This window comes from Solanum lycopersicum, chromosome 3 (genome assembly GCF_036512215.1).
Source record: "Solanum lycopersicum chromosome 3, SLM_r2.1".
In the NCBI taxonomy this organism is placed as follows: domain Eukaryota; kingdom Viridiplantae; phylum Streptophyta; class Magnoliopsida; order Solanales; family Solanaceae; genus Solanum; species Solanum lycopersicum.
In genome coordinates this window covers 49,943,889-49,956,233 of record NC_090802.1, presented here as the reverse complement: position 1 = coordinate 49,956,233, position 12,345 = coordinate 49,943,889, and the positions used below count along the sequence as shown (strand labels likewise).

The window sequence follows — 12,345 nt, the reverse complement described above, 5'->3', positions numbered from 1 at the left end:
ACTTCGCATCGAACATATACTAAATATGTGAAACTTCTTTTATCGTATTAAATAATAATTTTAAATCTTTCGTTTTGAATTTAGAAATTTTATCTTTTTTGTTAACAGCTAGCGTAAGTTATGTGGATCACATAGTAATAAATTATTTCTTGTTGCTCTTACTTTTAATAGCCTTTTTAAAAAAATCATTTCTTGAGATAAGTAGGCATGGGTATTACATAATAATAGTATATACATACAAAAAGTAATACAATCTCAACTGTATTTGGTCCCACTTCTCCATTCTCAAAAGTCAGTAATAATCTAGTCACTAAAAGTTCATTACCAATAATTATACTTTCTAAATGTCATTTTTCCTTTTAACTTTGAAACCTAATTTTATTTAACTCTATACAAACCACTAGGTACCCGTTTAGATGGATTATTTTAGGTGTTTTAAAGTTAAAATAGTTTATAAACAATTTTGAAGTATTTGGTAAAATTAAAAATGCTCATAAATATTTATTTTAAAATCAAAATAACAAAAATAAACCAAAAATCAATCCAAACAAGCCCTAAATCAACCTAATCTTACAGGCTGAAGATTTATAATACACATAAATTATATTAGCCAAAAATTTAAAAATTACTATATTTATTTATCAAAGCGGTTTAGATAAATATCTCACGACCTTTAAGATCGGTCTTTATAAGTCCAATAAAGACAAAGTAAAAAAAGAAAAGAGCGAGTAGTATTAAAATATGGGGATTAGTTAATTTCTAATGAAGTAACTGAACTCCACTAGAAATATTCTTCGTAAGAAAAAGCAATAAAGTATACTACAATTCGGTATTCGTCACCCTTAGCACTAAGGTAATCTGGACAAAGAAAATAGCTTGCTTACGATTTTCTGTCTTCAAACTTATAAAAAATTAAATTTTTTTCGATATTAATTAAGAATAAAGAAATCACAATCACATGCGAACTTGTTAGAGGCGAAAATTTACTCTTTTCACTAATTAATCACTATATATATATATAGTCGAAGCCAGCTAATTCTCTTCTCCTTTAAGACATCGACTTCGCACCAACCACTAAAATTCTATTTTCTTAATTAGCAATACTCACCGCCCAATATATACTCACATAATTTCTCCATTCTTCATCACACTCTTTCACTCACTAACTTCCATTTTTGTTCACATTTTCTGTATTCATAAAAATGGGCTATGGCCGTTTAGGAAAACCGGACCCCGGAGAAACCTCCGGCAGGGTGATAATTCCCAATCCCCGGAGTAGTAAGATTAAAATCATGTTGATTTCAGCCACTGTACTTTTAATTGCTTCGGCGATTTCTGTTGCGGTTTTGATCGGAGTTCGGCATAAGGCCGGAAATAGAATTGATAAACCAAGTCAAGCAATGGCGCGTACCTGTAGTCGTACTCTGTATCCATCTCTCTGTCTCAATTCGCTGATTAATTATCCTGGAGCTAACTCTGCTTCTGACAGTGACCTCGTTCACATTTCCGTCAATTTAACTCTGCAGCGATTTGGTAAAGGACTTTACAAAGCTTCCGATATCAACAACCTACAAATGAATACGCAAGTTAGATCGGCGTACGACGATTGCCTTGAACTGTTGGAAGAATCAGTTGATCTTCTCTCACACTCGTTAGACTCTGTTTTCTCCGGAGATGGAGATTCGCCGACGGGATCTACACAGGACGTCATGACGTGGCTAAGCGCAGCTCTGACGAATCAGGACACGTGTACCGACGGATTCGCCGACGTCACCGGGAATGTGAAGGATCATATGTCGGAGAACCTAAAGGACTTATCTGAATTGGTGAGTAATGCTCTCGCTATTTACACCGCCGCGAATGGCGACGATGACTTCTCTGGGATTCCGATACAGAATCGCCGGCGTAGATTGATGGAATTCGAAACATATCATGATGAATTTCCGAAATGGATGTCACGGAGGGATAGAAAATTGATGAATAAATCAGTGTCGACAATTCAAGCAGATATAATAGTGGCGAAGGACGGTAGCGGGACAGTGAAGACAATAGCTGAAGCGATAAAAAAGGTGCCGGAAAAGAGTAATCACCGGACCATAATTTACGTGAAGGCGGGAAGGTAAAATGCAAATTATCTTTTTTGGGAAAAAGTAGTTGGAAAAGTGAAAAACTTTTTGATTCACTTTTTGGTAACGTATCTGATCCCCTTTTCAATCATTTTTTTAAAAAAATTTTATTTTCACTTACGTGGCATAGTAAACTTTTTCTTCATTTTTTTTTGTCGTAGTCATTAGATAATTTGACTTCATATTGTTTTTAATCATTTTATTATTATTATTATAAATAATAAATGATAGGTATGAAGAAAATAATTTGAAAGTAGGGAGGAAAAAAATGAACGTGATGTTCATAGGAGATGGAAAGGGGAAGACGGTAATTACGGGAGGAAAAAGTGTATCTCAACACCTAACAACATTCCATACTGCCTCCTTTGGTAAAATTCTCACTCCTCGATGTTTCGTTTATTTTATTTGTCATGCTTATGGTAACACCCCGTGAGTAAATTTTCACGACAGTGAGATATATATTCATGATTCAAAATATTTTTGTTACAGAGAATAAATGGAGAATAAATAGTATTAACCGTGAACATTGTACATCAAATATTAATCAGGCTCCATAACCTAAAACTTATCGCGGCGGCTACTAAATCCTAATGAAGTCCTCTATAGTTTAGCATGTTCCATCTAATTTATTGCATTCAACCTTTCAAAGCCTATTAAGGATAGCGATATGACCTAACTAAATTTGGTGGCCACAATTTAAAGAGGGAATATTGCTATTGTAGTAGGAGCAAGTGGAGTCATCACTATTTTCCATGTCTTTTGATTTATCTCTTATGCTCACCTTTGTGTTTAACTTAGTTATTTTGTACACTTCTAACATCTCCAATAGAGATAGAATATATGTTTAGTGACTAACATGGGGTCGAAAAAAGAAGAGAGAGGGATGGAGTTTCTCTTGATTTTGGTATAGTGGGCCCATGGTTAGAGGGCTCTCGCACAATGACATATTAGCTCAATGATACAACACGCCCTTGATAATTGTGTTGTTCTGCCCCTTGGGTTTATCCTGTACCGGAAAATAAATAGAAAATGGAATAAATATGAGTTGTTTATATTGTATTTTGATTATTGCACTATTTTATTGGTTCATCGTGGTAGTTGCTATTTTTTCTAGATTTTTTTTTTTTTTGTATTTGGATTTGTTGTACTTGAACTGTGGGTCTTTCGAAAACAGTCTTTCTATCTTCACTAGGTAATGACTTTATCCTCTCCAGACTCACTTGTCGAATTTTACTGGTATGTTGTTGTAGTAATTTTGTTAATGAACATGCAGCTGCAACTGGAGCTGGTTTTATAGCAAGGGATATGACATTTGAGAACTATGCTGGACCAAACAATCATCAAGCAGTAGCCCTCCGTATCGGAGGTGATCACGCCGTGGTCTTCCGCTGCAATGTTATTGGATACCAAGACACCCTCTACGTGCATTCACAGCGTCAATTCTATCGCGAGTGTGATATCTATGGTACAGTAGATTTCATTTTTGGAAATGCAGCAGTGGTCCTCCAAAACTGTAACATCTATGCTCGAAAGCCGATGGCTAATCAAAAGAACACCATCACAGCCCAAAACAGGAAGGACCCTAACCAAAACACTGGCATTTCAATCCATGCTTGCAAAATCATGGCAACACCTGATCTTCAGGCGTCTAAAGGAAGCTTCTCTACATATCTAGGTCGACCATGGAAGATGTATTCGCGAACAGTATACATGTTATCTAACATGGGTGATCATATACACCCACATGGTTGGCTTGAGTGGAATGGTGATTTTGCGCTGAACACATTGTATTATGGTGAATACATGAACTTTGGGCCAGGAGCAGCAGTAGGGCAACGCGTCACTTGGCCAGGGTATCGGGTGATTAAGTCTGTCGAAGAGGCCAGCAAGTTCACTGTATCAAAGTTTATTTATGGATCATCTTGGTTGCCTTCAACTGGGGTGTCTTTCTTGGCAGGGCTAAGTACTTAAAAGAAAGGTATAAATATCAGATTTATGTCTTTTTGCAGTCGGTATATATAAATAATAAGTATGTACCATTGTTATTTAATTCTTAAGTGTAATAATTTATAAGCTGTAAGTTGCAATTTTGCTTTATTGGTGAACTGACTAAAGAGCAAGTTTGCAACATTCTAGAGATACCTCTTCATTAAATGATAAATGTTGTAATTTCTTTTTTTGTTGTAATTAGAACATACTAGCAAAAAGTTATTGGTTTAATTGAAAAGTGCCAGTTTCACATTACATTCAATTGACTTTTGTGGATGTGTATCTCCTTTAATAACCAGGTACAGAATCGTCTTTGATATGGAGTGTTTTACTCAAAGTGAGACTTTTCGATAGTCAGGCCCAAAGCAAGCACAGGAAGAAGGGTGGAAAAACAGAAAAATCATACGCACTTGGACTTGTGCAGAAGTCAGAAGCTTAGCAAAATGGTTTCCTATTAATATAATTTTGATCAAATCCTTTCTTTTCCATTGAAATTGTAGTAGATAAGGAATGTGATGCTGACAGAAGAACAAAACCAACTTACATGGTGGTTAGCTTTACTGAAATTTAAAGTAAACACGTAAGAATGTCAAGGGTCCCCCCCAAGGCATAGAATAAAGGTAGAGTTATGGAGATTGATTCGTTTGGTAACTTAGGCAACTAAGGATCATTTGAATTCAGACAACAAAAAAACATTCCTACAAGTGAAATCTGGAGAGATTTAAGATATACGCATACCTTAAGAAATTGTTCTAATGACTCTCTCAAGTAACTGATCAATACTAGTTGAAGCCCTTCTATAGTTTCCTGGTCCTTAAATTAGCTTCAAAGCTGAAGCGGACCAGTCATCTGGCTCGGCAATTAGGAGCGTTGGTGCGTTACAATAACTTCCAACCCATGATGTCAAATGAGTGGTGGAGGGGCCTCCAAGTTCAATTCCCTATGTGGATAGTCATGAGGCCAACAAAGCTATTAACAGGTAGGATATATTTATCAAGTCATACTTTTTTCCACAATAACAAAAAGCTAAATATTTCAAGTTAAAAGAGCCCCCCTACAAACACCACATTAACATCCCACCCTTTCCCAGAATTTAGTTTCAACCAGGTAACTATTAATATATGCACAAAATTTACATCTTCATACATACATATTTACTTAATCAGGTCACCAAGGCGTCGATCCATGATGACCGAAACAGACTGCAAGAATGCTGCCTCACTTGTTCCTGGGAGCACACTCTCTTCAGCTTCTTCAACAATCTGCTCAATCATAGACTCCTTCTTCAGTGCTTCCCTGCACATGATTCCTCCAATTGCACAAGGGGTGAGACCTCTCTCTGCACCTTTCTTCAGAAGCATAGTAGAGATACGAAATACACGTGCACAAGCAAGGGACATGGTCCAACCATGAAACTTCAGAAGCTCAATATCTTTCTCAGCATCAAGAGAGTTTATGTATGCAATTGTCTCAGCAGAGTAAGGTTGTTGTGCTTGAGGCCAGTAGAGCCAATCAAAAGTACAATCTTCAAACTGTATTAGAAATAGGATGGGGTAAAAAATGAGTGGAGAACCATATCTGGAAAAGAAAAATCAGGGCATGGAGAAGTTGCCTTGATTAATGCAATCACATTCCACAAATTAGCAGGTAAGACACGATCAACACCTAGTGTACTATGATCTAAGGTGAATGAGCAAAAAATGATGCATACCAGGGAATACTCTCTTAACCTATGTCATACGCCTCATAAAACATATATTCTTCTAAAACCGATCATAGAAAATATATACATCACCATAGAAGTCATAAAAAAGCCTGAAATAGACCCAGTAAAGGGAATCAGAAGAGAAGTTAATTAATACCCATATCATCTTAGGATATGCCATCTAAGATTACTACATGCTTCTATAGTTCTATTTGGTAAATATTGGATGCCGAGTTGAGACACTTACATTTTCAGGGAAGCAGTAGCCATGATCAATTGGTATAAGCACAACCTGACCATCCATATCATCCTTCTGAACCAAAATGTTTCCAGCATGCCTATCTGCATTAGCCAACCTTATGTCCAGCACAGAAATCCTGTGTACAGCATCAACAGGAAAAGCACGAGGACCAAAATCCTCGCAACTTCCACTGTTCTTCCTGAACTTCTGCAGCGACCCAATCTTAAGACTCTTGGATGAACATTCAGAGCCTTCAGCATGATTGAAACCAGTATGGAAACACTTGACCATAACTGTGGGAGGAACCCCAGCAAATCCCTTCTCATCAGAACAAGCTGAGCGAGGTCCCGACTTGGGATGATCCAAAATATACGCAGCAACCTCCCTAAATGCCCCCTCTCCTACACGTGTGCCCTTCTTCAACCCCTCACCATCTACAGACAATGGAAGCCCCCGGGGATTATTCACAGCCATAGGCTCCTCATCTGTTGGTTTAAAAACAGAGACATAATTCTGAGCATATGAATCTAGCATGAAATAAGTACCCCCTGATCCCTCAGAGGACCTAATTGGTTGGTGACCCCTTGCCATACCATCGAAAGTGCTGCCAATCAGCTGCTTAACAACTGGCGATGGTGTGATCTTAGGATTGACAATCAATGGTTCCAAAATAAAACTTCTTGGCACAGTATTGAATCCAACAGCCTGAAACCTCTCTTGGAGCTTCTCTACTGCATCAGACCCTTTCTCATTTGATGCCGATGCTACAACTGAAACTTCAAAATCTGTTTTCACGGCTTGAGCCTGTACTTTAGCTGATTTACGCACCAACAAGTGAATTACTGCATCGTTGCTTTTACAAATATCATTTATCAGCCTCTTATCTTCTAGTTCCACACCATCATGTACTAGTTCCTGTTCCCTAAGATCACGAAAGTCTCTTCCCTTCTTTGCAATCTGCTCTTTAACATAACCAACATTTCTATTTCTATCGACATGGAACTCAAACTCCTGACCACACACTGTCCTAACAGTAATTGCTTGTATATCAGACAGACGAAGAACCAAATGCAACATGTTACCATCAGCAACCCCATAGTCCCCTACACGGGAATTGTTCCGAGCCAACTCCTTTCCATCAAAGACAAGCTTCTGCTTCTTCACAAAGAAACCTTTGAATGTTTGGATTTTAGATTTCACATAGGCAATAGAATCGGACTCCTTAACACGCAAGGGAATTACAGACCCACCCACGGTCAAAAAAATCAAGATTGAATCATTGGACCGGAACCGGTATTGGCCTGCCAAACAGCTTGCTAAGTTCAAATGATCTTCATAGACTGGACTAAGCGCAACAGTAGCAATAGACATTGTTCTCTAAAGGTAAGGACTTCTTTCCCTACAAATCAAATTTACTCATTAGAGTTAGTATATGATAGATAATAATTGTGATGTGTCATACTTGTTTAACCCATCAACAATTACAAAAGCCACAAATTGATATAGCTTAAAATGCTAAGACCTTGGAAACTCACAAGTTGTGGCTAAAATCAACACTACACTCATTTATATTTTCTGTTTTCTGATATGGATGCTGTATTCTATGGTTTTCAGTTTCCCAGTAATGAGTTGTGTTTATGAGAAACTCATTTGGATCAATCAGAAGGATTTCCTTTTCTTCTTCCTTTTTAAAAAATTTATTACAAAGGGTTTAGGGTTTCAGTTTTAGGCGTAAACTTGAAGGTTAAAATGGTGAAAGAAGGTCTAGTTGGTACCCTAGAACCATGAAGTTTCTATCAGTTCATCTATCAGATTGTTGCAATTTCAACTTATTTATTGAGAAATGTCATTCTCTAACAATTCAACCGTTTGGTATAGAGTTCACTTTGTAGTCAACAAAATCAAATCTAAAGCTCTGCATTCCCGTATAGGATGGATGTCGAGATACTGATTTTATTCGCCTATGGTTCTTTTCTTTCATGATCCACTTGGCTACTATTTGGCTTACATTACTCATTGTTACTGGACATTTGCTACATTTCTTTTATATTCAGAAGAACTAGTTAGTATGTTACCACAAATCAAATTTTACTCATCAGATTAAGCACAGGATTAAATATCTCAAACAATCATGTTGATAATCAGTCAACAAAACCACAATAATACATCATTTTGGAGAACCAAAACTTTAGTATAAAAATTGTTACTAAAATCAATAGCAGCAACTATAGATTTCAAACAAATACCATGAATAGCCAAGAATTAGTCACAGCAGTGCAGAGACATGGAACTACAGGTAAATTTTTGGCAAAACCCCAAGTGTAAAGTAGTAAACCAGCAAAATAATTAAGGTTTAATCGAGACAGAATTCGGTCGCCATCAGCTCACAAACTCTTAAAGAGATTTCAGAAACCCCACCAAGATAACATCAACTACTCAATTATTACATTTGGTAGCAAAAATCAATTCAATAGATATACCAATATAGACATCAACAAACGTTCTCAACAAACCTATTAATCAAATCAACAACAATAATTCAATCTTATCATTTCAAACATTCAAACATAGAGATGCTTGTATAAACAAATACTTAACATAGAACAATCATTACATATAAGCCAGTAATTGCGTATAACCATATAATCACAAGAAATAATAATACACACTTACACTCAAAAGGAAAAAACTCAGTATCTTGGAAAGATTTTAATGATAATTCATACATACATCAAATTCAATAACTTGGAAATTTTTCTGAATGAATATTTTTGTGTCATTGTTCAATTAATATATTTTCTATTAATTTGAACAGTCAAAGAAATCATTACTTCAAAACATTAATAACCAATCATATTAAGCCACTAAAAGAATTGAAATCTAGGCTTAAAGTTGTCCAGGAATCTTCAAAAGGAAAAAAGAAAGAAGCATAAAGTCACTACAATAAGTAGCATTGAATAATTACTGAAGATAAGCATAATCTTAATTTCCTCATAAATGACAAAATACAAAAGTAGGAAAAACAAGCATGGATATAAAATAGGTACTTCCATGGGTTGGATTTGGGCACTTTCATGGGTTGAAATGGGCTATGTCCAATTAGCCCATCAGAAAATTGTATCGTTGCCCAAACCGTAAGTTAATGGGCGGGTTAGATGGGCTTGGGACATTTTTGACACCCCTAGTTCCAGCAAAGAGGACCAAAGAAAATAAGAGTTTCAGGGGTTTAAGCAAGAAACAAAGATACACTAACTATGGGAACATGTAAGCGAAAAATTTAAATTTCTTGTCAAAGAAATAATTAACTCTTTAATCAACAAAATGTTAAGAATCTATAAAAACATTGGGCCTTATGGTTGTTCATTTATATATGTTGTTTTCTGATAAGTAAGGGGGTGCACGTTCCTAAGTGGTGTCATCCAACACGGCTTTGCTAGAAAGTTAAACTAAATGTGTATGATCGATAGAGTGAGAAAACAAATATCACAAGATATAAGAGAAAGTAACACCGCTTAACACATTCCAACTCTTAGTTCACTGGTCCAGCGTTGAGTTTTCTTAATGAATGGCTCGGATCGATTCCCCCAAAATTCACGAATTAGTCTTTGTTTTTTAGCATTTTTATGTTTCTTTAAAAAGAGTTTCTCAAAGGATTCGATACGCCGACCTCCCCTTCAATAAACATCAAACAAACCAACAGACCACTGGCTCTTTGAAACTAATGTTTGTTATTGTTTTCCTTTTGAAGTGATAGTGTATGGACAGTGGAACAACATACTCCCTCCAATCATTTTTACTAGTCCAGTTTGGACTTTCACACCCTTTAAAATAACAATGACTAATATGACCTTGATCCCTTAATTGATGTTAAGTCTTAGGTCTTGAGAAGATTTGGGAATAAGTAACTAATGCTAAGGATTAAATATGAAAAAGCAAAAACTCTCTCTATACACTAAAAGTAACAAGTAAAAGTGAAAATATATTTTTAGTACATAGGACAAGTAAAAGCAAAAGGAGGGAGTAGATCAACCGTGAAACTTCTTTGAAACGTTTACTTCCCTCAGTTAGTACCACGACGATTAACATTTATGCTAGTGTCTATTTTTGAGAACATTTACGATAGTGTTTATTTTGACAAAATCTTACGTACGGGCTACGCCACTGCTTATAAGGATGTGATTATTATGCATTATTCATTTCCCCAAGCTATAAGTTGTGCTTATAAGAAACTCACTTGGATCCATGATAAGGATTTCCTCTTTCTTTTTCTTTTTAACTTAAGAAATAGAGTTTAGGGTCTCAGTTTTAGGTCTAGAATTAGAAGTTCAAATGGTGAAAGTACAATCATGAACTTTGTATCAGTTTGTCAATGACATTGCTGCTATTTCAACTTTTACGTTGAAAAAGCATCATTTTCTAATCAAATCAACTGTTTGTATAGAGTTCACCTTGTAGTCAACAAAAGCAGGCATCAGTTTCAATTCTTCACATTTCATTAACTTATACTTCTTACAATTTACTTCCCATTACTCTTTATTACACTATACATTGGCTACGTTTCTTCTATTTTCAGGAAAACTAGCTACCAGATAGCCACAAATCAAAAATTGCTCACAGATCAAGCTCATGACTAATCATCCCAAACAATTATGTTGTTAATCAGTCAACAAAACCAGAATTATACATAATTTTTCAAAACCATCACACTGTACTACTAAAACTAACAGCAGCAACTACAGATTTCAAACAAATATTCCCTGAATAGACACATCGGCGTAAACCTACACCACGAGCTTAGGTTCAATTAAGACCCGATTCAGTCACCATCAGCTCACCAAACCTAACAATTTTTGCAGAAAAAAGGGGATTTGGGGTTTTTAAGCAACAAATACTAACAATACCAAACAAAAAATAGCGAAAAATGTGAATTTCTTACCAGAAAGCGAAGAGAAATCAAAGCAGCACTTGAATCTTTTCGCATACAACAATAATCACTGTGAATTTGCCCTCATTAGGTTTGCTTCAGCCTACAATAGTGATGATCCCTTTCTCCTTTTCACTTAATAGAGAGGATTTTAGCTTAAACAAAGGAGTAATGATAATTAGCAAACCCTCCATGCATATATAGAAATGGAACTTTTTACACTTTTTCACCGCAAACAACGCCCTTTTTTTTAAAAAAAAAAAAAAACTTTTTACCATATTCGAATGTTCTAGAACTTAATTAGTGTTCCTTTCTTTTTCGTAATTGATAAATATGTTTTTTAACTTGATCTCAGTTAAATTTATGCTTTCGTTATTGACATTATAAATAAATATTTGCATAATACAAACAAAAACTAAAAAAATATAAATACAATTGATTTAACGAGTATATTTGTGTTTTATTTATTTATTTTGCACCTTTTTATTGAGGTGCTTGTATACTCCTTAGTTAGAAATAGATCACATTTCAAAAAGTTGTAATGCAAACAAAAACTAAGATTCATTAACATTTACTAATATACCAAAAAATAGATGAATGCAAAATATCTATAATTTTTATAATAAATTATAACGAAATGATTCTGTATATTACTACTTTAATGGTGATATGTATACACTTAATGTGGATAATTACTTAAACAAAACTTACTACATGTCATTAAATTTTATTTTGAAAAGAAACAAAAAATATTTATGAGCAAGGACAGGAGATTTGTATTTTATTTTTTTTACTTTGGATATTCATCAAAATTTATATTTTTTTTAACTTCTTGTTTTTGTTCATAAAATTTAACCTTAAATAATTGTTGCTTTTGGAATTATAATTAAAGTACAATATTCTTAGACTAATATCCTTGACACTAAAGAAGGATAAATTAAAATACTATCATTTGTATTTATTATATTATTTTAATTGACATAAAAAAGATTGTAACTTTATTTTACCCTTTTAACTTGGGTAACAAGGACTGTTAAATAAAAGGAAGGTAAAAACAACAGCACTTGTCCACCAAGATATATCTGACATGGCAAGTACTAATGATAGCCAATCGTATTTAGCCAAGTCAGCAAACTTTACCTGTCTCTTTCTATTAAGATTGATTAAAGTCAACACATCAATGATCTAATGGACTTATGTATCGCATTTGGTTCGATTTATCGATTTTCAATTTGTAAATATATTAAATTAATAATGAAATTAAAAAGATATTTAAAACAAGTTTCGATTGAATATTTTATGATTTTTAACAATTCAATTTTTAATGTAACATAAAATTGATTTCCTTCTGGTTAAATAG

General features: G+C 34.7%; 2 protein-coding genes across 3 annotated transcripts; one reads left to right on the top strand and one right to left on the bottom strand.

The window, feature by feature from the left end:
- The first annotated feature begins 1,049 nt into the window (after positions 1 to 1,049).
- Positions 1,050 to 4,754, top strand: LOC101255775 (pectin methylesterase). Its single transcript, XM_026029931.2, has 4 exons — positions 1,050 to 2,119; positions 2,358 to 2,494; positions 3,400 to 4,104; positions 4,415 to 4,754. The coding sequence occupies exons 1-3, from the start codon at positions 1,203 to 1,205 to the stop codon at positions 4,095 to 4,097; spliced, it is 1,752 nt and encodes a 583-aa protein (XP_025885716.1). The 5' UTR covers positions 1,050 to 1,202; the 3' UTR covers positions 4,098 to 4,104; positions 4,415 to 4,754.
- A 331-nt stretch (positions 4,755 to 5,085) lies between these two features.
- On the bottom strand, positions 5,086 to 11,237 carry LOC101256074 (phosphatidylinositol 4-kinase gamma 3). 2 transcript variants are annotated; one of them, XM_004234913.5, is made up of 3 exons: positions 10,998 to 11,237; positions 6,068 to 7,460; positions 5,086 to 5,647 (listed from the first exon to the last, which is right to left on the bottom strand). In XM_004234913.5, exons 2-3 carry the CDS (start codon positions 7,430 to 7,432, stop codon positions 5,270 to 5,272), a joined length of 1,743 nt encoding a protein of 580 aa, XP_004234961.2. In that variant the 5' UTR covers positions 7,433 to 7,460; positions 10,998 to 11,237; the 3' UTR covers positions 5,086 to 5,269. The 2 variants fall into 2 exon arrangements, with proteins under 2 accessions (XP_004234961.2, XP_069151154.1); XM_069295053.1 differs by having other exon boundaries at positions 5,086 to 5,930; positions 10,998 to 11,155.
- Between the last annotated feature and the right edge of the window lie 1,108 nt (positions 11,238 to 12,345).